The following is a 25,613-nucleotide window of genomic DNA, read 5'->3' on the forward strand; positions in this document are numbered from 1 at the left end:
TTACTCCACACATCCACCAGGGAGAAGTCCATCTGCAAAGCTACTCAGTTACACACAGATGTAGAAACTGCAAAGAACAAGTGGCTTCTCTTGATCCATCGCCACGATGTTGAGCTCAGCATCGAGATTCCTCCGCCTCCCATAACCTCGGTCCAGACCCACAGCAGGGTGCACTGTACCACACACACAATATAACCCTGGTGGAGAAAGATATATTTATTACGTACTTATGTCTCCTCTGTGGAGATATCGTTGGGGACTAACCCCAGAAGGCGTAAACATGCATGTAAAGTCCTGCAGCTGTTGACCAGCAGATGAACAGTTCATAGGAGACATGTTCATTTTTGTTTGTTGCAATCAGAAGTGGTAAATGATCTGCTCCTATGTAGCGCCTTTCTACCTTTTGGTACCCAAAGCACTTTAATATGTGTTTCTCATTTACCCATTCACACACACATTTACACACCAATGGCCACAGAGTGTCCATGTAAGGCCTGCCATTGGGAGTAACTTTGAGTTGTGCTGCAGTTGCTGCTGACTTCTGTTGTGTTTCTTCAGACTTTTAATGGAACAGTCCAGATCTGCTGGTATGTTTGTGTGGATTTTCCATCTGAATGTTGTAATTGTGATTTATGAGACTGTGATCACATGCAGGTTGATGACCCCAGTATGCCAAACGATGAAGGCATCACGGCGCTGCACAATGCCGTCTGTGCCGGGCACACGGAGATCGTCAAGTTCTTGGTTCAGTTTGGTGTCAACGTCAACGCTGCCGACAGCGATGGTTGGTGAGTCCAGCTGATGTTTTCAGTCATCTTTGTCCATCTAAGAACTATGTTGGTTTGAAGATATTAACCCTCAAAAGAAACAAAACGGTTGTAAACATATCATCCATACTTGGTCCATTTGTGTTGCTCTTTTCATGTCGGTATTTTTCACTGATGAGGCTAACTGTGTAGGAAGTTCTGATCAGCTCGGTTCATTTTCCAACCAAGGACAAAGCTACGACTAAGCACAGGACCAAACCTGTTTGACCCATACCTGCCCCTCTTTCTCCTCGTCTGTAGGACTCCTCTTCACTGTGCTGCTTCCTGCAACAACGTTCAGGTCTGTAAGTTCCTGGTGGAGTCGGGGGCGGCCGTGTTCGCCACCACCTACAGCGACATGCAGACGGCTGCTGACAAGTGTGAGGAGATGGAGGACGGCTACGCTCAGTGCTCACAGTTCCTCTACGGTGAGACACGACTCGGTGCGAGGCGCTGAATGGTTATGAAACGGGCTGATAGAAAACACAGCTCTGTTCCAGGGTCTATGGGGAAGTTCCTTGATTCACTGACGGGATTTTTAAGGTTTTGAGAAGAGTTCAGGGAAAGCAAGTCAAGTGTGTGTTCTCAAGTTTCAGATTTGAGTGTTTTTCGTGATGTCAGCCTAACTGGGATTTTTATGTTGTTTCCATTAAACACCAACCTCTTTTATCAGTTGTTAAGTTGTTCTGCCATCCCAACGTCTTTAGTTCAGGCCCTTTTTTGTGCAGAGACTCTGAGCACATAGTTATGAAACGATGTTCTTGTCATGACCGAGCTGATACGTCACACAGAAACTGTCACTATCAGCCATGCTAGCTGCATATGGTGATGGTTAGAGTGTTTGTTAGTCGTCAGTTTGCTGTCATAGAAGAAAACCAACACTTTTCTGATTAAATACTTCAAAAGCCAAATGGACACACACTAAGAAACACCGAGTCATTGAGGGGGTAGATGCAACGGCTATAGAGGTGATTTTATCGGTCTAACTTTGCCACCTTGTGTTGATTTTGCCAATTTTAAAGTGTCTTTCCCCCTTTGTGTCCTCGTAGGCGTTCAGGAGAAGATGGGCGTGATGAACCGAGGCGTGGTGTACGCCCTGTGGGACTACGAGCCTCAGAGCGGCGACGAGCTCGGCTTCACCGAGGGCGACTGCATGACGGTGCTGAGGCGGGAGGACGAGGTGGAGACGGAGTGGTGGTGGGCGCGATGCGGCGACCACGAGGGCTACATCCCCCGGAACCTGCTGGGGGTGAGCCCACTTTATCCTCCAACAAGTGGCAGACCTTAAACCAGTTTTAAACCAGTTTTTAAAAGTAAACAATCGACAGTCAAGTGCTCATAAGACAGGATTCTAGAGACGAGCGGTTCAGCAGAGTCTTGTGATTAAATGTCTCGTGATCCCCACACACTGACTCAGTGATGCTTTAACCCAGGGGTGTCCAACATGAGGCCCGTGGTCCAAAAGTGGTCCTCCAGAGGGTCCAATCCCTCAAAGTGTAAAAATTCCAGAGAAGACATTAAAGCTCGTGTCCGGAGTTTCCGTTTGTTTTCAATTTATGTATCATTGTTTAACAAAGCTTAAATGTGTTAGTCTAGTTCGATACTATAATATAAAGTTAGTATAACGCGATATGAAAATTTATTCCTGAGCTCCGCCTTCCTCTCATAGACCCCCATGTTATTCCAAAAAGCGCCGGTCGCTGCCGACCAATCAAGTTCGAGCTTCAGCTTTGTCATGCTGTCAATCAACGGTTACGCGCACAGCAAGCAAGTCCATGCAGAGGTGGGCGAGCTACGCACTACGCAACCGCGCACACATTTGTTTTGCTTGTGGAGGAGAGAGCATCAGGGATCAGCAACTTCCAGAAAAGTTACCAATCCCACGGCTTGTCAGGCCAAGAGACTGCAGGACGTTTTTTGGCTCGGGGTGCTCGCGTCGCTCCCCGACCACGGCCTCCATAGCCCGCCTGACGGCTTCGTTTAGATGCCCGACCTCTGGAGGAAGATGTTGGGGCGTCTGGGACATACTCTTCATCAGAGGAGTCATGCAATTCTGAACTCTAGATAGAAATAAATAAACAATCTAACACATATACACGCGTAAATGCACTAAGTTTGATAAACAACGTCATCCAGAGGGATACACGAGTGTAATCACATATGAAACTTTACTCGTTCGTCCTAGCAGATTCATGTTATTTTGGTATTAGGACAAGTTAGACTCAATACAGCATTCTAACGTAATTCCTTTATTATTTACTAAATGTACTAAATGTAGAAGAGTGGAAAACAGCAAAACAGGCGAGATGCTGCAGTACTCCGGGCACTTCTCTCATGTACTGCGCGTGTGCTCAAATAAAGGGACGAAATCAGAGGGAGGGACCAACAGTGTTTTGGGAGACGCTGCGATTCAAACTCCGGACACGAGCTTTAAGGCAGATTGTAAATTAGTAAAACTATAAATTTAAAATCATTTCTAGACCATGACAAGTTGTTTGGATCAGAAAGTAAAAGACTAGATTGTTCTTTTGTCGTTTTGTGTCTCATTTTGTAATATTTGTCTTGTTTTGTTGTTTTTGTCTGACTTTTGTCGTTTGTCTTATGGTTTTTGTCGTTTTGTGTTTTCTTGTCTCATTTGCGTGGTTTGTCTATTTTTTGTCATTTTGTTTCTTCATTTTTGTCATATTTTGTCAAGTTTTGTCGTTTGTCTCATTTTTTGTTTGTTTCTCGTTTTTGTCGTTTTGTGTTTCCTTTTTGTCTCGCTCGTATTTTTCATCTTATTTTTGTCATTTTGTGTTTTGCTTTGTTGTTTTGTGTATCGCTCGTGTCGTTTCACTTTTTTTGTCTCGCTTGTGTTTGTCCACTTTTTGGTCATTTTGTTTCTCGCTTTTGTCATTTTTGATCTCATTTGTATATTTGTTTGTCTAGTTTTTGTTGTTCATTTTTTGTCACCTTGTAACCTTTTGTCTCATTTCTGTTCTGTTTGTGTCATTTTGTGTCTCGTTTTGTAATATTTGTCTGGTTTTGTAGTTTTTTGTCTTTTTCTGTCTTCTTCTGTGTTGTGATCCTCCAGTAAATCCTCTGGTTCAGCTCCAGGTGACTAAATGTTGTGTTTCTTTGTAGACACTCTGATCTGGAAGTTTAATGTGGAAATGAATAAACTGAGGATGAATGTTGATGAACTGAACTTATTAAAGGTTGTTCATGATGTTTAGTAAAAAGATAATTCCTTAAATGTGAACATTTGTGCACTAAAACAAAGGAACCATTAGGATTGTGGTTATTTCTCGGTTATTATTCTGTGGTTTTACTGGAGATCAGACTGGACTGAATGTGGAACCTGGCCTAAGATGAGTGACACCGCTGCTTTAACGCTTCATTCAGGAGGTTTTTGGTCGTACTGCTTTGTTCGGACTCTTTCATCAGAGTGTTTAAAAGGAACCTGGACTATGGTTAGATGGTTGTATGGAGCTTGTAAGTAACTTTTCCCCACAAAACAAAGGACTAATATCCATTTAATTGAATAGCCATCTGTAGGGAATAGTGTGGAAATTGTGCTACTGTCAGAAAATGTGTGAAGAACTGCTTCAGATCTTCCTGAACCTTATAAAAGACGATGCTGTCCACTGAGCTGTCCGTCTGCTCTTCCTTCTAGTCCCTGAATCTGTTTTAATGAGGTTTTAAAGGCAGCTCAGAATCCTGTGACTCAACAGTCTTATGTAAGGAGTTCCAGAACTTGGTGTTATCTTAACGGCGTTTTAATGAGAAACTCTCCTTTTTATTTCCAGCTGTATCTGAGGATCAAACCCCGGCAGAGGAGCCTGGGCTTAGCATCTCCTTCAGAGGCCAGAAGCAGCAGAGAAACGAACCTCCGAATCTTTTCTGGACTGCCGATTGGTTTTCAGCACAAAGAATGTAACAAAGAACTGCAGGAGAGAGAAGAAACGGCAGTTCCCCCGTCTCCTTTGGTCAAATAAAAGATGTAAACTCCCAGAAACAGACCAACACGTTCTGTGAATCTGGCCTGTGAGTTCTCTTTGACATCCTCCAGCTGAGCCTCGATACCAGAATGTCAACAGTTTCATCTTGCTCTCGTGAGATTTCTTTTTGTTTCGTGTAGCCGACGTCCCAAAGGCTGGATCTGAACTTTTGCTTTTCCTTTATTTAGTTTTGCTATAAATTAATTTCGCTAGAAGTAGCAGCCAGAGTTGCAGTGTTCCTTACATCTGATGAGAAGCCCTGAAGCCTCTGAAATGCACACGCTCCACATCAGGACTACAAATATGGCCGTAACTTCTGAATCGCTGAACCAGACAGGAACAAGCACATTGCTAATTTGTGGAAATGATGAGAACAGTGTGTGTTTTGCGTCTTTAGGGGCTGTCGTTGGTAAAAACTGAATAATCTCATGTTCATCAGTTGCATCCAGTTTTTGTTTTGGTTTGCAGAAAACTCTGAAGAATTTCTTTTACTTTTTGTTTATAAGGTCCTTTAATAAAAGTCCCTGCACTGCTACACAACACTTTGTCATCTTTTTAAACATTATGATTACTAAATCAGAATATGATGTAGTGGAACTTAAAGTCCAGTTTGTTCGCTTGTTTTGTGTCCATGTGGTGTTTTTAGACGCTAGAAGACAGATTCTGAGTAACATCAGCCATCAATGAGCATTTCCACTGTATTGTATCCTGCTGTATTGCACGATTCATTTAAATCTCACCGTCTGCAAAGATCACCTGTAACATCAGTCAGTAGTCAAATAGAACTAAGAAAGGGTCATTCATATACATATATATATATATATATATATATATGTATGTTTATTTGCAAAAACAGACAACTCCATTTTAATATATTTTCAGCAAATTTATTCTTATTGTTACTTGAGGTAATAATAGTAATATTAATAATTATTTTTCTCTGTTTTGTCATGTATTTTCTACTCAGTCAAATCCACTCAACTTCAGTTTGATATCTCAAGTAAACAATAAAAAAGTTTTCTGAAAATGTATGAACATGGAGTTAATCGTCAGACCCAAATGAATGCGTTTCCTGTTTGTCTGCACTTTCTTTTCATGTTTATTTGTTTTGGTCAGTCTGAGTCTTGTTTCTTTTAATTTTGTCCCTTGTTACTTTGTGTTTCTGTCGTTTGGTGTCTTGCTTTGTCATTCTGTTTGTTTTTGTCACAAATGATCTTGTTACCATAGAAACGAAATCTTCTCAGTCTCAGGTTTGCTCCAGTATCGTTCTGTGTTGTAAAGTTATGAACACAGATGGTGTGGCACTTCTTATTTCTAATAATAATTCTGTTTCAGGCACAGAGCCTTTCATCGTGTCCATTAAACCAGTGGTAACAGACGTTAAGCTGTGAGTCTGCAGCAGCTATCGTATCAGAATGCAAACTACAGACGTATAGCAGGTTAAAAATACCAAAAAGAATCGGTCACCTGGAGTGGTACCCATACTGGAAACGCTGGGTCCGGGCCCATGGACTACAGGGGAGCTGGTGTGCTTGAGCTGCTTTCAGTCTCGGCGCTAAGCTAAAGACGAAAATGATCTCCAGCCTCCAGCCTTTTGCTCCTGGACAAGATGAAGGACGTTTCCAAAAGAAAATAATTCACCAACAGATGCGAGACGTTTCATTTTGAACTATGATGTTATTAATCGGCTGGAGGGACGGTCAGCAGGAAAAACAGACTGATAACTCCACCCTAAAGCTGCCGTCTCACAATCAGAATAGAAAGTGCAAAGTCAACGGTAGCTCCACTTCCAAATGCCACACAACATCATGGAGAGTACATTCAATACTTAGTTTTATAATTGCACAGAACCTCAGGAAAATAAAAAAACTGCATCAACACTTCACCAGATAAACGAGAGGGTTTCAGAGCATGCAGGTTAAGTTTCACTGCAAAAAGCTGCCGGACATCGAACCTTCACGCGTTTCAGATCAGAGCTGAACATCGTCTGGACAAACGCGAAACCAAGATGCAAACATCAGAGTCATTCATTGTAAATACAGATAGTGGATGTGGAGGATTCAACAGCTGAACAAACTCAGTGGGAGGCAGGAAGGAGAACACTGGAGAAAGCTTTCATTCCATAGAATCGGTCTTTCTGGGCTCATGTGGAGCTGCTGGACGGCAGGAGAGGATCTCTGCTGAAGACCAACAGCAGCAAACGTCTTCGACATGTCTCAATGTTTAGGGACCGCAGACTAGCTGGGTAACCACGGTAACATAGCACCCAGTCCACCGTCAAACACAGGGGTGTCCAATATGAGGCCATGACAAGTTTGTTTTATTTTGTGTCTTTTTCTAGTCCATGACAAGTTGTTTGGATCGTAAAGTAAAATACTAGATTATTCTTTGTTCTTTTTCTTTGTGTCTCATTTTTGTAATACTTTGCTTTGTTTTTGTTGTTTTTTGTCTTTTTTTGTCTGACTTTTGTCGTTTGTCTCTTGTTTTCGTCGTTTTGTGTTTCCTTTTTGTTTTGCTTGTGTTTATTGTCTTATTTTTGTCATTTTGTGTTTCGCTGTTATTTTGTGTGTCATTTTTGTTGTCTTGTGTTTCTTTGTCTCACTTCAGTTTTTTTTGTCAATTTGTTGTTTTGTTTCTTATTTTTGTCATTTCTGGTCTCATTTGTGTCGTTTCTGTAATTGTTTTGTCTCATTTTTGTCATTTGTCCATTTTTTTCTCTTTTCTGTTTATTTCCTGTCATTTGTCTCATTTTCTGTCATTTAGTTCTCGTCACTTTGTGCTTCATTTTTGTGATATTTTGTCTTTTCTTGTCAGACTGTCGTTTTGATCATGACTAAATGTGTTCCTTTGGAAGTTGTAATGTGGAAATGATAAACTGAGGCTGAATGCTGATGAAACTGAATTTATTTTTCTGAAGAAACTTCAGGTTGTTCGTAATGTTTTGTTCATTAAATATGAACATTTGAAGAACGTACTTGTTTGCACTAAAACAAAAGAAAAATGTGGAGTTTTATGGGTTATCATGCTGTGGTTTTACTGGTCCGGTCCACTTTAGATCAGACTGGACTGAATGTGGAACCTGAACTAAGATGAGTTTGACACCCCTGGTCTAACAGGAAGTAAACTGTTTGACAAAATGTGTTGCTGCATCCCTTTAGGAATACTCCAGTAGTATGATGTAGGGGGGACGCCAAAGAAAGATTTAGTTTGACCCAAAACTTCCCTTATCAAATGTCAAAAAATGAAGCCATGTTGACCAGAACTACCAGGATGTCCTTGGATGTAAACCAGTGTGCTTTTCTGACCCACAATCCTCTAGAGGATCCGTCTTCTAAGTGTCAGTATCTGACCCATAAAGACAAAGAATCCTTTCACAAAGAAAACAGATAAACGAAGGAAGCTTAAGGCACGATGTCATGATGAAGCCGTACGTCCACGGTGGACATACTGTGGAAGTGCAGCTGAAATGGGTGAAATAAAGAATGTGGGCTCTGTCTATGTCCTGAACACTGACTGTAGAAAGATGTCACATCACCCACAGGTTCCCCAGCAGCAGCTCTGAAGCTCAGTGGCTCCTAAGTCCTGGTTGATCCAGAAACGAGCCCAGAGGTGGAGGCTGAGTGGAGGTGAGACATCAGACTGTCCTCTGAGGGCGTCCACCTGTCAACAAACAGCTGCAGCCTTCATTAAGAAGAATGAACAACGGATCTGTAGAAAACAAACCCACAGCTGCCCTTGTAGACTGGGGTAACACCGGGGTGCTCCTCCATAACTGATCAGAGAAACAAAATCCTGTAGCTTTGGTTCCTGCTTCAACAGAAACTTGTTGCTAACTTGCGATTAGTCCACACAAGTGATCAGTGATCTATCCAGCTGTGGAGCTCCATAGAAACGCTCAGCTGTTGTAGAAAAGGTTGAACATACAGGAAGTTAACGGGGTGGAACATGAAGAACGAACTCAACCGTCAGAAATGAGCTTCACCTCAGAGTAGCGCCTCTGAATATCATCTCCCTCAGCAGATGTCATGTTCAGTCTGAGCATGCAGGCATGTTGCATTATGGGATGGAGAACGGAGGAGTCTGTCCATCAGCAAAGAAGCAGAACTGCTGCGTTAATTCCTCAAATCCCCCCAAAATAATCCCGCTTATCGTGACAAACGGCTTTTTCCAATCAATCTGTGGCGCAACATCAGGTCCGCTGAGGTCATCCAGCTTTACATCAAGACGCCGACGTCTCCTGGGGGAAGATGATGATGATGATGATGATGATGGTGGGAAAGACTAAGAGTAGGAATATAGATCCAGGACAGGCGGATTAACACACCCCATGGTAAACCCAATCAGAGGACCTTAAAGTTCTCACGGAGCTCCACATCTGTCCATCCAGAGATGGAGCATCTTTAATGCTCCTGGAGGTTCTGGTCGTGGATTTGGTTCTGGTCCTGGTTCTGGGAGGGGGGCAGCAGGCGAGCGACGTGGCCGATGCCTTTAGTGACGCCTTCCCTGAACAGCAGCTTGGCGCCGAGCCGCAGGTACTCTGGGTGTTTGATGAATCGGAAGCGAACGACGGCCCGTTCACCTGTTCGAAGCTCGTCCTGCAACAGAAACGCGAAGTTACAGACCTGGGACAGAGAGGGAATCACACATTATGTCATCTATAAACTGACCTTTCCATGAAGACACTCCACCGTGGCCGTCTGCCGGACGTTCCCGACGTGAACAGTGACCTGAGACCCCCGACGGAAAGTCTTGGCGTGGAAGAGGAGGACGATGGCGGCTTCAAACTGACAGCAGATGGTTGGATTCATCTTGGGACTGACCATCACCATGCCCTATGACAACCAATCACATGCTACTGTCATCATCATGGAGACGGTTGTCCTCAGAAACGAGCCTAGACAGACCTTCACTGCCTCTCTTTTCCCTCATTTCTGTCTGTCTGCACTGAGGTCAACAGGGTGATAATCTGCCCCCTACTGGACAGACTGTGGTCCTGCAGGCTGTACAGCAAATGTATCAGCAGCTGTCGAAGCCAATGAAGTGTTGCATTTATTTTAATTTTCTTAATTTTTTAGCCTTCAATGGACAGGAGCACTTAATAGAAGAAAAACTCACTGCTGGGCAATTAACCCTGTAAGACCCAAATTTAGAAAAAAAAAATTGGCAAAAAAAATTAAATAAAATAAAACAAAAAACTAAAATAAAACTATCTATAAAAAAATGAGCAAAAAATAAAATTTAAAAAACTAAAAAAACTAAAAGCAAAATAAAATATACATATAACACAAATCTAAAACAATTTTAAATTTGCAAAAAAATACATAAATAAAAGAAAACACTAAGAAATTTTATATACATATAGTAAAAATCCAATATAAAATAGCAAAATAAATAAAAAACATATACATATTTAATTCAAATACAGAAAAAAATTAGCAAAAAAAACACATAAACAGACATATATATGTGTGTGTGTGTGTGCATACATTTATATATATATATATACATATATATATATATGTGGGCATGTTTCTGCTAACTCGGTGGGGACTTTGACCTGACTACACACAACCCGGTGGGGACCCGTGTCATGGTGGGAACCAAAAATGAGGTCCCCACGGGGGGAAACAATGTTTTCTTGGCCATGTTGTTGTTACTGAAAAAAGTAAAAGTGCAAAAACGTTTCTTTAGGGTTAGCCATTGTTTTGGTGTTGGTTAAGATTAAGATTAGGGTTAGGGTTAGGGTTAGGGGTTAGATATGAATGGGAGTCAATGGTATGTCTCCACGAGGATAGGAGCCCAAACTTGCGTGTGTGTGCAGTGTGTGTGTGTGTGTATACACACGTGGACAAAATTGTTGGTACCCCTCAGTTAAAGAAGGAAAAACCCACAATTGTCACTGAAATCACTTGAAACTCACAAAAGTAACAATAAATAAAAAATTTTTGAAAATTAAATAATCAAAAACAGCCATTACTTTTGAATTGTTGATTAACATAATTACTTATTTGAGTAATCAAAGTCTAGCTAAACCTGACTGAATTGAGGTAATCTCATAACATCTGGTGACTCCCAGGATGTTCTGACAACTAAAAACTGCTGAAGGTGAACTTGAAAAACTGTGACCCAAACCATGAAGCGATCTAAACCAGGGGTGTCCAACTCATTTTAGTTCAGGTTCCACATTCACATTCGTTTGATCTCCAGTGGGGCAATTTTACTATATGATCAAAACGACAAAAGTCAGATAAAAAAATGACAAAAATACCCAACAAAAACAAGACAAAATATTGGGAAAATGAGACACAAAACAACAAAATAATGAGAGCTGAGACAAAGACACGAAATAAAACAAAAAAGAGACAAAAAATCAGACAAACAAGTTACAAAGCATCAAAAACATAAATAAATGACAAAAATGAGACAAAAACCACAAAATGGCACGCAAAACAACAAATATAGCAAAACACGAAATGACAAAAACAAGACAAAAACAGTGAGACAAAAAGGAAACACAAAATGACAAAAATGAGAAACAAAACGAAAAAAACAAGAGATGAATGACAAGTCAGACAAAAAAAGACAAAAAACAACAGAAACAAGACAAAATATTACAAAAATGAGACACAAAACAACAAAAATGTGACAAAAACAAAAAATTTGACAAACGGCATGAAACAAAACAAAAAAGAGTCAAAAAATTTGACAAGCAAGTTACAAAGCAACAAAAAATGGACAAACGACAAAAACAAGGCAAAATAACACAAAACGGCATGCAACACAACGAATACAGCAAAACACAAAATAACAAAAATAAGACAAAATCCACAAGAGAGACAAAAGGAAACACAAAACGATGACAACGAGAAACAAAGCGACAAAAACATGAGATGAAAGTCAAACAAAATTACAAAAAACAACAAAAACAGGCAAAATTTTACTAAAATGAGACACAAAACGACAAAAGAACAATGAAAAATCTAGTATTTTACTTTCTGATCCAAACAACTTGTCATGGTCTAGAAATGATTTTAAATGTATAGTTTTACTGATTTACAATCTGCAGTTAATGTCTTCTCTGTAATTTTTACACTTTGAGGGCCGGATTGGACCCTCTGGAGGACCACTTTTGGACCACGGGCCTCATGTTGGACACCCCTGATCACCTCCTACATGCTTGGTGTCTTTAGGTGACCTCTGACCTTACGAAGCAGCGAGCGGTCGAAGTTTCCCAGAGCCAGCGTAGCCGCCTGTCCTGCCCTCAGCACCCTGCAGGCCGAGCGGTTCCTCTGGATGCTGCCCACCTTCAGACGCAGGAAACGGCCCTCGTCTGTCGGACCGACCACCAGCCGCTCGCCCTCCCGACACACTCCGCTGGAACACACACCATCAGAGATGCTACTGGAATAAACTGTCCTTCAGACCGGAACAGAGGACGGGCCTAGACCCAAACTGGGATCCAAACCTAAAGTCATCTAAATGGCAGCCACAGACTTTACCTGAGCTCTGTAACCTTCAACAGACATGTTAGGGTTGAAGTTAGGTATAATTTACTAACTGTTAAATGACTAAAGCCACATTTCCATCAAAAGCCATCAGAAATTATTGTATGAGAACTTTCCAATGATCTAAAGTTACATCATTAGCCAACATTAGCCTCATTCAGCTTCAGTTACCAAAGACTAAAATGTGACAGAACTTTGCTGTCTGTTCACATTTCTCCATTTCAACATGAATCCAGATTGTAAATTACTGACTAACTTTGAAAAAATTATTTTATTAAATTGTTGACAGTCAGTTATTTGAATAAACAAAATGGCTGCTAACAAACTTTATGGGCCGCTCTCCAAACCTTGAAGACGTACCAGAGCAGAGAACGTTTCCTCACCTGTAGAGAGTTCCTCCCACCACGGTCCCAACGTCAGGAACCGAGTAGATCTCATCCACCTGCAAACACACAGACACAATGGAAGTATTAATTCTTCCCTCTGAAAGTTCCACATCCATAAATCTGCTTGTGCATGGAGGATTTTCTTCCAGGGCATTTTGTCATTAGTAGCTGCTTCAAGTGTAAAAGATCATTACCCAATATGTAGATGTTAAACAACAAGATAACAAATTTATAATGGTCTAAATTCAGTCAGATTTTGTGTTCTGTGGCGCTACAGACAGCTTTGTCAAGGAAGATCAGTGATTTCCAGGACTACTTCTTTCATAAGGCTCTCAGAATGCATCAAAACACTCACTAAGCTTTTTACAGGACTGGAATCCTCCATCAGACGGGGACTTATACCACCTGAAAGCTGCCTGCTATAGGTGAGTACTGCACATCACACACAATGCGGAGTGGTAAAAACAGTGTGTGTGGGTGTGCGTACTTGTATTATTAATTTTAAAGGGACATAAAACAGTTTACACACACATCACATTATAAAGATTTGAGGTAAATCCCCACTACATCTTAGAATGAAGACTTGGTTTAGGGTAAAGTCATAGTGGGCCCTCAGCAGTCACATCCTGTGGACAGGTACCATAAGTCTCCAGGAAGTAAATGTAAGCCAGTGTAAATGTCCTCAGAAGGGATGAAAACACGCTCGGGTGTGTAATATCCTCAGAAGGGATGGAAACATGTCCCTGTGTGTAACGTCCTCAGAAGGGATGAAAACGTGCTCCTGTGTGCGTCTACCTGGAACTCCGTGAGCTGCTGCATCAGCTCCTCCTGCTCCTTGCTGTTGCTCAGTGGAGGGAGGATGTTCAGGAAAACCTTCAGGAGGTCCAGACTCTCACCGGACACGCTGGACAGGGTGAAGATGGGTGTGATGCTGCACACAACAGAATTATTTTACATTAAACCTACCAAACTGTTGTTTCAGGGCCAAATGAATGCCATGTTATGTATAGAGAAGCTGGCTGCAGAAATAGTTGACCACGAGAAATAACTGGCGTTGAACATCTGCTGGCACCAGGTTCACATGGAACCATCAGATCTGTTCCACTGGTGCTACTTCTTCATAACTTTCAAAAATGGGTAATGCAGCATTATTCTACAGTACATAACATAGTAGTAATATCAGTAGCATTAGCAGCAGTTTTACTACCCATTACTGCAGTAGCATTCATATTAATGGTGGTATTTTTGTCCTCATGTACACTGTGTGAACTACAGCAACAGTAGCATCAGTAATTAGGAGTATTAGTAGGAGTATTAGTAGTAGTAGTAATACTAGGAGTATTAGTAGGAGTATTACTAGTAGTATTAGTAATAGCATTAATAGGAGTATTCGTAGGCGTGTTAGTAGTACTTATCCTCACCATGCTGACTGAGCAAACTGCTGTGCTGCCGTCACGGCGTCGTCGGGGTTGGACACCACCATGGGAACCTTGTTGCAGCCCGGTTGCTTCAGGACTCGCTCCAGCTGTCGGACCGTTCGCTCCACGGTGCCGCGGAAACACAGGTCCACTTTACTGACCACGATAAAAATGGGAACTTTCAGCGCCATGGCCAGGCCCAGGTGCTCCCGAGTCGTACCGGCTGGAGGGGAAAGAGAAGAGGAACACTGTGAGCAAGCTACATAAAAATAACCAACCAGAATACTGGTTTCAGTCTAATTCACTGCTCATTATATATTATTGGCCTCATTTTATTTCCTTGTCAAATCACAGCACATTGTGGCAGAAACCGGCAAACAAAATCATCACAGTTTATCTTTTAATGCAGGGGTGTCCACCATGAGGCCCGTGGTCCAAAAGTGGTCCTCCAGAGGGTCCAATCCCTCAAAGTGTAAAAATTACAGAGAAGACATTAACTGCAGATTGTAAATTAGTAAAACTATGAATTTAAAATCATTTCTAGACCATGACACGTTGTTTGGATCAGAAAGTAGAATACTGGATTGTTCTTTTGTGTCTAATTTTTGTAATATTTTGTGTTGTTTTTGCTGTTTTTTGTTTTTTTTTTGTCTGACTTTTGTCGTTTGTCTCATGTTTTTGTCGTTTTGTTTCTTATTTTTTCGTTTTGGGTTTCCTTCTTGTGTTGATTGTGTTTTTTGTTTTATTTTTGTCATTTTGTGCTTTCGTTTTGTCATTTTTGGTCGCATTTGTGTTATTTGTCCATCTTTTTGTTGCTTTGTAACTTTTTGTCTGTTTTTGTTTTGTTTTGTGTCGTTGGTCTCATTTTTTGTTGATTTGTTTCTCACTTTTGTCATTTTGTGTCTCATCTTTGTAATACTTTGTCTTGTTTTTGTTGTTGTTTTGTCTTTTTCTGTCTTCTTTTGTGGTTGTGATCCTCCAGTAAATCCTCCATGGTTCAGCTCCAGGTGACTAAATGTTGTGTTCCTTTGTAGACACTCTGTGATCTGGAAGTTGTGATGTGGAAATGATAAACTGAGGATGAATGTTGATAAAAATTTAACTAATTTTTCTGAAGAAATTTCAGGTTTGAGTTTGAGTTTATTTCGAGCTTTTACAAGATAGAGTTTATACATGTTGTGAACAGTACTTTGGCAGTTTTTCTTCTATTTCAAGATGTTTTTGATACAATTTGTTAGAACCACGTAAACATATCACATATGTTCATGGTGTTTTGTAAAAAGACAATCCATTAAAAGTGAACATTTTCAGAATGTACATTTTTGCACTAAAACAAAGGAACCATTAGGAGTTGTGGTTATTTAAAGGTTGCTATGCTGTGGTTTTACTGGTTTTACTGGAGATCAGACTGGACTGGATGTGGAACCTGGACTAAGATGAGTTTGACATCCCTGGTCTAATAGATTCTAAATGCATCTAACAGGCTCTCCTCACAGAAAGATAGAAGTCAACAATCGTAGTTAACTGTACTCTGACTGAAGTCCTTTTTCTGCTCCAGCTCCGTTTTATCAGATTTATGAATGTATTCCAGCTCATCAGCAGGTTCATCTTCATCTGCAGTGCTGCCGTCATCAAAACTCTCTGATATCAAAGAAAACGCTGTTCTGCCCTGAACCTGATACCTGACACCTGCACCATCATGTTACCGTGACAACGGGCCGGGCGCACCTCCACATCATTACGTCTGGCTGTAGATAGTCTTCCAGCTTGTTTGTATTTTTACAGCCGGTCACAGTGGAGGACGGCAGAGAAAACTGAAAGGATGCCGCTTCAACGTTCCCTGAAAACAGTGACGGTGGCGCTGCTTTGGTGGAACATTTGCATTAAGATAGATAATAATTTATTGAAGCAGGAAGTAGCAGGCCTATACTTGCAGCCGAGGATCTCCATCCACCATCAGGATACAGTGGACTTTACAAGATTACAATATGCAGGGGATGATTACCACACTGCAGGAAACGCAGTACTTTGGTCCATAATTCCATCAGAACAGTTATTCCCTCTGCAGACCAAGTTATTCCACTCATCCAGAGTTACGTGGTAATCATCCCCTGTGCTCAGACTGATGTCTGGATTGCACCCAGGCAGATACCCGCAACGATCTCCCAACTTGCATCTCGATCAGATGTAATTTATAGTTTACTGTATCTTTACCCCCTCCCAACTCGCACACTTGCCCCATACACTGACCGCATGATCACCTCCACTTTTAAGGAACTGAAACTGTCTGCTTTGGACTGTCCAGACAGCCCATCTTGCCCCCCCCCGATCTCTCCTGTCTGCAGCTCAGCACAGGCTCCTGATCAGGAAATGGAAACGCAGATGTCAGCCTCTAACTGTCGCTGGCATCCCATTGTGCAATCTTTTAGACAATGTGTACAGACTTATTAAAAAAAACCAATCTATTTTGAGTCTAGAGACCTTTACTGTGAACACTTGATCCTAGTTCACTTAACTCGTGACTTCTCACCTCATTACCAGGTTAAAACCTCTTATTTTAACAGTAGTCAAGACTCTTAAAAGCATTCCCATTTCATAAAGCATAAGTTCCTCTTTTTAGTCAAATCTATCAAAAACATCAGTTTCTATGGTAACCAAAAACATCACTTTTCACAGTGAGCTGCTCTTCTGATTTGGTTACTTCTTAAACAAAGATTATCAAGACAACCTTTCAAAAATAATCAAACCATCACTTTTTACAGTGAGACACACTTCTGATTTTTACACTGTTTCAACATTAAAGAATGTAAGAATAGACACTTGGTGAGTTCAAACTCATTCATTAGGTTATGGCATAATTTGATCCTAAATCACAGGTTATAATATCACAATGTTCCCTTATTTAGCTGTTGTTCTGTCAGAGTCTCCCCTTTGTGGCTGATTCTGGGATCTCATATCTCCGTGCTTCACAACAATATCTATATCTATAGATAGATAGATAGATAGATTTATTTTATTTTATTTTTTGATCTTTTTTCTATATTTGGGTCTTACAGGGTTAAGGGTTAGCAATTGCATTCGATCAAATTGATTAATTTGTAAACTGTGATGGTGTTTTAGATGAATTTCTCGTTGTACAGACTAAATGTTTAACGCTCACATTATAGGCTAATGAACTGATGCTAAAAATAATCTTCAGTTGCAGGTCTAAATAGGATTAATGGTGATGAAACACGCTGATGTTTGTGGTAAAACGGCTCCAGATGCCCTGATGAAAGCCTGCATCTATCAGCCACTATGTCTGGAGCCAGACTGCTGCTATCAGTTGTTGTGACGTTGTTGCTTCTTGTAGGTGTGAGTGTAGCTGCAGCTCACCGATGCCGGTGTTGGCGCTCACCACCAGCATAGCAAAGTCGGGGCAGTAACTGGTGAGGCCAAAGATGGTGGTCTTCAGGTACTTATGGTGTCCTGCAAGGTCAATGAAGGTGATCATTTTGGAGGAACTCTCACAGATTTCCTCTGCTGTCCGGGACTCACTGTAGTTCACGACCTGCACAACGATGTGTGAAGAGAAATAACAACACATTGCAAATGATTTTCATACCAGTGAGATAATTATTCCCTAATATAAGCTGGAGCTAACAGCTGTGAGATAAAGTATTACCTCTCCTTTGCTGTTGAAGCCCAGGATCTCGAAGCTGATGCTGGAGGTGCGTCCCGTCTGGATCTCGTGCAGATGTCTGAAGAGGTTGAGCCGAGCTCGGCCTCGACCGTTGTCCAGCTCGCCCTGCGTCAAGACGCCCAGCAGGGTGGACTTCCCCGAGTCCACGTTCCCCAGGACCGCCACCCGCAGGTCCAGGAACTGAAGCAGTCCAAAACAGAGCAGAGGTTACATAAGCATGAGCTCTAATACACTCTACTGTTTCCAAGCTGTTTTACAAAAGCCAGATGTTGTCTACAGTTCAAATGAAGCTGAGGTAAGGTACATCCTTTCTAATGTCTGAGGGTATTTCCAAACCTCTGTTGGTCCTGTTCTTGTTGATTTGTTATATTTGAGCAGATCTGAGACCAGAATCCATAATAAGACCAAAACTAAGCATCCGGATTCAGACTACAGTGAGGAACTACAGGTTTCTAAATGTCTGTACAGCCATATAAATCCAGGATCTAGAGGCCAAACTCTCACCTGCTGATCATCAGGAACTTTTCGAACAAGAACTTCTGCGATCTTGCGAGTGTTTCTGTCTGAGTCGTAGTCCACCTCTCTCTCTCGGAGGAGCGTGATGTCGGCCCCGACTCTGGAGACGAACAAACAAAACCAGGTCACACAAAAGACCACAGTGGAGGAGTGGTTAGCACGTTCGCCTCACAGCGAGAAGATCCCCCGTTTGTGTCCTTTGCAGAATTTTTGGATTTTTTTCAGACAGGGAAACAATATTTTTGGTGCCCGTAAATGAGGACAACAGGAGGGTTAACTTTCATCTACAACCATTAGCACACGCTCACAGTGTAAAATGCAGTGAATGGCCATGTCATGTTGTCCTCTGTGTGTCTGTTTCACCGAGATTCTCATACTTAATACAAATAAAATATGTGCACATAAATTAAGTAATAACACAAACAAAATACTGTAACGGTTTTTACAGTGTGGTATGGATGGCCCTTCCTATTTAAAGGGAAGTCACATTCATTAATGCACACACATGCAGAACAGAGCAGCTCCAACATGCACAAAGAGAAAATCCTTACTGCTTTATTAAAGCTACATTAATGTTCACCATCCTGCATATAGAAGTGTTACACGTCCAAAAATAAAGCCCAGTGCCCAGGTAAAAATGTAAGTACAATAGATGGTGAGTGTTGAACTAATCACATTTATTATTCATTTTATAATTTCTCCTTCATATTAGCAGTGGGTCAGATGGATGGCTTGTAGAGGAGCTCTACAAAGTTTTCTCTGAAGCGGCACATTTCCAGTCTAGTTTTGTCCTCTGATAAACTCCCTGCACACCACAGAGGCATTCAGCAGTCAAAGCACCTGATATGTTCTCCAGGAGTGAGTATAGACCACATTTAGACTTAAAGGAGAGCAGATATTACGGTCAAATTCATCAAGTGACCAGAAACCAGACTGTGCAGTTGTCTATGCTGGATGTAAACGTAGGAGCAGATAAGTTGTCAGAATAATACAGAACATAAAAATGTTTTGGTGCTCACATTCTGGAAGAGTCTAATCATTTCAGTGAGTGTGTTCAGCTTCATGTAATAAAATGCTTAATGAAACGGTTTAATCTTATTATTTTTTTCTGTTGCTGTGCTTATGGTGGTCTCTTTGATGTCATCAGGTCCTTTATTCATTTACTGTTTGTCATCTACAACACACAGAAGATGCAGCATCTTTCAGAACATTACTCCAATAAATAGACCACCAGGTAAAGTGCTGAAAGTGTTTGGCAGCTCCTACTGTCCCTTTTACTTACTGTTTTCTTTCCTGAAATGACTGCCTAAATGTTCCTTTCTGACTGTAGAAACCTTCAATCCTTATCAGACAAACTAAAACTCCGTATGAGGCGACCTACTTCTCTGCCATCCTCTTCAAGGTCTTCAGGGAGGCCTTCATGTCGGCCTCCGTCAGGCCAACCAGCAGGCCGTTGTCCTCCACCCCGATCTGGTAGACGGCCTCGCCTCGGCCCTCCTGCAGACGCCACTTCAGCTGCGTGGCCAGATGCTCGAAGCGGTACTGAGTGGGGTTGACCAGCTTCAGCTAAAGCATAGAAAGGTGATACAACAGGAAAATAAAGGTCAATACTGGATGTTCAAAGAGGAATTCCATACAGAAAACAACATAAAGGATCTCAAAATGATCAAACAAGACAAAACTTTGATGTGGTCATTGCAGGAACATTCAGAACATGGATAATTCTGGATTTCTGAGGCAAATATTAACAGGAAACAAATATTTTGTTCCTAGAACTTCAATAATGGTGGTCAAGATGGAGTGCTGGAACAGAAATGTCTGTCTTTGATCTTTACTTCTTCCATAAAAAGGTAAAAAGAAAGAGATTCAAGAACAAATGAGAAACAAAGTCACTGACATTTGTCAGTCAGGAGGGTTACAAAGCCATTACCAAGGCTCTGGAACTCCAGAGAACCAGAGTGAGAGACGTGAATATAAGGTTCTAGAGTTAAAGTCTGGACTTGAATCCAAGAAAGACCTTAAAAGGATACTTCATGACCCAAAACCATCTCGTGTGGCCGAATTACAGCTATTCTGCAGAGAAGAGTTGATCACAAGCTATGATCATAAGCTATGGTAAATGTTTAACAGCAGTTGTTGCTGGCAAGGGACACCAATTGTACCAATACCCAAAACACAACAGGAAGTCAGCCATTTTGACTTAAGTGGCTTTTGGATGTTTTGCCATCAAACAGGAAGTGATGTCTAACTAGCTCTACTTGCTCCAATCTGCCTCAAAATTTACATGTGTGATCACAGTCCGGCCCTAATCACATCTATAGGCTGATATACACTCTAAGTTGCAGCGCCACCTGGTGGACATGCATGGAAAGTCTAGCCACAAGGATGCGAGGACCCGACCAACGCTGCTTGCAGCTTACAATTACAATCTATTTTTTCACAGGGCTGACACAGGTTTTAATAAATCTTCAATAAACCACAATTTAAAAACAGCATTTTGTGTTTTGTGGGTTTTCTCTGTCTAATATTCAATGCATATAAATATTAGTTTGATGATATGGAACAGGGTAGTTAGCACTGTCACTTTGCAGATAGAAGATCTCTGGTTTGTCTCCAGGTCTGGGATTTTCTTAAGATATTTTTAATAAAACACATTTAATTATACTGTAAATTAAAATAATACTTTTCAGACATTTTATCACCATTGTAGGCTTTTTGAGGTAACTGAGTTAGGGTCAGCTTTAACACCTAAGCCAAACCTTAGCCCTGAAACTCAGCCCTGCACCATCCTCCCAGAGCTCAGAGAGAAAACAGAACAGTAGGAAAAGTGACAATAATGAGGTAGTTGGTATGACACTAAATGAGAAGGAAATGAAGGGATAGCTACCTTATATTCAATGTTTCCTTCTTCAGCCTGGAAACACAGAACAGAAAGTTGATCAGGAGAGTTAGTGGCACATTAAAGAGAAAAAGTCTACAAGTCCAAACTTTCTTATATATTAAATTTTCAAAGTTTATTTGTTTCTTTCTACATAAACTTTGCACTAGCTACATAACACATGCAAATAAAACCCCAAATAAAACCATCTACACTCCTGTTCAAAGTTTGGACAAAGCTTTTCTAATCATCAGTGAGCCTTTCAACAGCATTAGCTAACACAATGTAGCATTAGAACACAGGAGTGATGGTTGCTGGAAATGTTCCTCTGTACCCCCATGGAGCTAGAATAGTCTTTTACCACATTAACAATGTCTACAGTGGATTTATCTTCACTGAAAAAAAAATGCTTTTGTTTCAACAATAAGGACATTTCTAAGTGACCTCAAACTTTTGAATGGTAATGTACATGAGTTAAAGTTGCTCTATAGTAGGTAAAGTTGCTCTATATTAGTTAAAGTTGCTCTATAGTAGGTAAAGTTGCTCTATATTAGTTAAAGTTGCTCTATAGTAGGTAAAGTTGCTCTATATTAGTTAAAGTTGCTCTATAGTAGGTAAAGTTGCTCTATATTAGTTAAAGTTGCTCTATAGTAGGTAAAGTTGCTCTATATTAGTTAAAGTTGCTCTATAGTAGGTAAAGTTGCTCTATATTAGTTAAAGTTGCTCTATAGTAGGTAAAGTTGCTTTATATTAGTTAAAGTTGCTCTATATTAGTTAAAGTTGCAACATATTAGCTAAAATTGCTCTGTATTAACCAAAGTTGCTCTATATTAGCTAAATTTGCTCTACATTAGCTAAAGTTGCCCTATACTAGCAGGAGTTGCTTTATGTTAGTTAAAGTTGCTTTATATTAGCTTAAGCTGCTCTACACTAGTTAAAGTTCCTCAATAATAGCTTATGTTCCGCTATATTAAAGTTGTTTGACACTAGTTAAAGTTGTCCTATTTTAGTTAAGTTGATCTATATTAGTTAGTTGCTCTATATTACCAAAAGTTGCTTCATATTTAGCCAAAGTTGCTTTATATGAAAGTTGCTCTATATGAGCTAAAGTTGCTCTATATTAGCAAAAGTTGCTCTACATTAGTTAAAGTTGCTCTATATTAGCAGAAGTTGCTCTACACTAGTTAATGTATGTTTGTTAAAGTTGATCTATATTAGTTAAAGTTGCTCTATATCAGGTAAAGTTGCTCTAAATTAACTTAAGTTGCTCTATATTAGTTAAAGTTGCTTATATTATTTAGTTGCTCTACACTACTTAAAGTTGCTTTATATTAGTTAAAGTTGCTCTATATTAGCAAAAGTTGCTCCATATTAGTTAAATTGCTTTATATTAAAGTTGCTCTATATTAGTTAAAGTTGCTTGTTATTTAGTTGCTCTATACTACTTAAAGTTGCTCTATATTAGTTCAAGTTCCTCTATATTAGTTAAAATTGCTTTATATTAAAGTTGCTCTATATTAGTTAAAATTGCTCTAAATTAACTAAAGTTGCTCTATATTAGTTAAAATGCTTTATATTAAAGTTGCTCTACATTAGCTAAAGTTGCTATATACTAGCCAAAGTTGCCCTATATTAGCTAAAGTTGCTTTACATTAGCTAAATTTGCTCTATTAAAGCTGCTCTATGTTAGTTAAAGTTGCTTTATCTTAAAGTTGCTCTTTATTAGCTAGTTGATCGATATTAGTTAAAATTGCTCTGTATTAGTTAAAGTTGCTCCATATTAGCAAAAGTTGCTCTACACTAGTTATAGTTGCTCTATATTAGCAGAAGTTGCTCTACACTAGTAAAAGTTGCTCTAAACTAGTTAAAGACTAGTTAAAGTTAATATATATTAGTTAAAGTTGATCTATATCAGGTAAAGTTGCTCTAAATTAACTTATGTTGCTCTATATTAGTTAAAGTTGCTTATATTATTTAGTTGCTCTACACTACTTGAAGGTGCTTTATATTAGTTAAAGTTGCTCTATATTAGCAAAAGTTGCTCCATATTAGTCAAAGTTGCTTTATATTAAAGTTACTCCATATTAGTTAAAGTTGCTCTATATTAACTAAAATTGCTCTACATTAGCTAAAGTTGCTCTGTTAGTTATAGTTGCTCTATATTAGCTAAAATTGCTCTACAATAGTTAAAGTTGCTCTATATTAGTTAAAGTTGTTCTATATTAGTTAAAGTTGCTCTACACTAGTTAAAGTTGATCTAAATTAGTTAAAGTTGCTCTATATTAGTTAAAGTTCCTCCATATTAGCTGAAGTTGTGCTATATTAAAGTTGTTTTACACTAGTTAAAGTTGATCTAAATTAGTTAAAGTTGCTCTACACTTGGTAAAGTTGTTCTATATTAGTTAAAGTTGCTTTACATTAGTTAAAGTTGTTTATATTAGTTAAAGTTGCTTTACATTTGCTAAAGTTGGTCTATATTAGCTAAAGTTGCTCCATATTAGCTAAAGTTGATGTATATAAGCTAAAGTTGGTCTTTATTAGCTAAAGTTGATCTATATAAGCTAAAGTTGCTCTTTATTAGCTAAAGTTGATCTATATTAACTAAAGTTGATCTATATTAGCCAAAGTTGATCTATACTAGTTCAAGTTGCTCTAAATGAGTAAAAGTTGACATTTACTGCCATTTAAAAATTTGTGGTCAGCTGTTTCCAGCTAGAACACTCATTTACCACATAAACAATGTCATGACTGGAGTCATGATTCATTGATTGCTATCTTCATTGAAAAAAAAAACTTTTCTTTCAAAAATAAGGACATTTTCAACAGTAGTATCTATAATTTATCCTCTAGATCTCTAGTGAGCAGTACATGTATTCCATCATCATTACTAGAAGCTGGGTTTGTACATTTTTCAAGAAGCTAATAGTTCATTCTGTCTCTATACTAGACATACTGAGATAAAAATATATATTAAAATCATTAAATCATGCCCTGTTGGCCTCTTCCACCAGGTGTCCCTTACTAGCGAGGAGAGAATGTCAACCAAACCTCATTAAATATTCCTGCAATTTAAGCTTTCTTTTGACTAAGGAATTGTTAATGAATATATAGTGTAGTGTTACTCAGTCCTTTCCCTATAATGACAAGATTTGCTCCTTTCGGCATGCAGATAATTCACCTGGCAAGGTGTGTTTCACTGGAATAACAATTTATTCAGATGTTTCTCCTGTCACTGCAGATTTCTCCAACTGAATACAACTAATGCCACTCTCAGCTGTATGCTATTACAGCTAAACATAGTGCAGGGAAAAACGCTGAAGTGTTTGGGAGCACATGCCGAATTGTTTATTAGTTATTACTACTTCATAAAAGATAAATATTCAAAGTCTGTGGGTTGTGTTTTCACCATTATGGCGAACATGTATGTTAAAATGTCGGAGATTTAAGTGGAGTCTGGTGTGGCGTTTCTGTAGTCGACAGAGAAGAAAATATAAGGGCTCTTTTAGGAGGTCTAGCTCACATTAACAACGTTTTATCGTCATGTTCTCAATATTTATTTATGAATGCTCTGTATATTTATGAGTGTTCTGTGAACTAAATACAGCAGTAATTAGGCAGTCAATAGCTAGGCTGTACCCCCAGCTAGCCCCCGGTGCAGCGGGCTGGATGTCCCGTTAATCCGGCTAAGGGACGTTAGCTACCTCCGGTGGTAAATACGGTGGTGGTGTTTTGTTGTTCCTGTTGTTCTTTTTATTCCTTCTCCTCCGGCCTCGTTTTCCTCTCCTCGTTCGCGACTTTTTCGACGTTTTCTTCCCGTTATTGCCAGAGCCAGAGCCCGGTCCGTGTCTGCCGTGGCCGGCCAACACTGCACCACTTTCGGCCAGATCCACCATGGCTGAGCTCAGGAGGCGGAACCAGAGATCCGGATCAGACTGGAATCACAGCGATAAAACAACATGGAGGAATAATAATAATGACAGTCCTCTGTCAGACATCACACCAACCCAAACATACGGCCTAACAGTGCTGCAGTGAAGATGCTCTCTCCTCAGCATCAAACCCTGTCTACTGATGAACGGCAAGCTTCCGGCTGCAATTTTCAAAATAAGTCGCACAGAACTGAAAATTCAAAATAAAATACATTTGATCAGATTTACGTTTTTATGTTTATTAGGATCATGTCTTCAAAATTTGCATTATTATTTATCATGGAAACAATCACTTATTAATAAAAAAAACAACTAGATACCACTAAAAGTCAACTATGGTACAAAAAGTCCCACAATTATATATTGACCAGTCCAGATTGACTTGACAATGATCTACAATTATGGACAATTTGTCCAGAATGGCCTGAAATTTGTCCTAAATACTCGAAAATTTTCCCAAAGACACAAAAATGATCCAAAATGACGAGAAAAGATCCAAGCTGACATTAAACT

At 39.9% G+C, this 25,613-nt stretch overlaps 2 protein-coding genes across 43 annotated transcripts in view; one reads left to right on the top strand and one right to left on the bottom strand.

Moving 5' to 3' along the window:
* The window catches only part of LOC110961289 (apoptosis-stimulating of p53 protein 2-like), a 39,670-nt gene extending 34,344 nt beyond the window's left edge, over positions 1 to 5,326 (top strand). For all 42 annotated transcript variants that reach the window (XM_051946389.1, XM_051946387.1, XM_051946388.1 and 39 more), the window contains 4 exons: positions 655 to 788; positions 1,068 to 1,234; positions 1,856 to 2,055; positions 4,595 to 5,326. In XM_051946389.1, the coding sequence (XP_051802349.1) occupies positions 655 to 788; positions 1,068 to 1,234; positions 1,856 to 2,055; positions 4,595 to 4,783 (690 nt within the window). In that variant the 3' untranslated portion in view covers positions 4,784 to 5,326. The remainder of the gene's footprint in view (positions 1 to 654; positions 789 to 1,067; positions 1,235 to 1,855; positions 2,056 to 4,594) is intronic.
* A 1,117-nt stretch (positions 5,327 to 6,443) lies between these two features.
* On the bottom strand, positions 6,444 to 25,255 carry gtpbp2b (GTP binding protein 2b). Its single transcript, XM_022208845.2, has 12 exons — positions 24,873 to 25,255; positions 21,181 to 21,207; positions 19,675 to 19,859; positions 18,282 to 18,393; positions 17,760 to 17,957; positions 17,471 to 17,645; positions 14,099 to 14,318; positions 13,473 to 13,608; positions 12,675 to 12,733; positions 11,989 to 12,160; positions 9,454 to 9,618; positions 6,444 to 9,381 (listed from the first exon to the last, which is right to left on the bottom strand). Exons 1-12 carry the CDS (start codon positions 25,062 to 25,064, stop codon positions 9,187 to 9,189), a joined length of 1,836 nt encoding a protein of 611 aa, XP_022064537.1. The 5' UTR covers positions 25,065 to 25,255; the 3' UTR covers positions 6,444 to 9,186.
* Positions 25,256 to 25,613: the final 358 nt, after the last annotated feature.

This window comes from Acanthochromis polyacanthus, chromosome 3 (genome assembly GCF_021347895.1).
Source record: "Acanthochromis polyacanthus isolate Apoly-LR-REF ecotype Palm Island chromosome 3, KAUST_Apoly_ChrSc, whole genome shotgun sequence".
Classification (NCBI taxonomy): domain Eukaryota; kingdom Metazoa; phylum Chordata; class Actinopteri; family Pomacentridae; genus Acanthochromis; species Acanthochromis polyacanthus.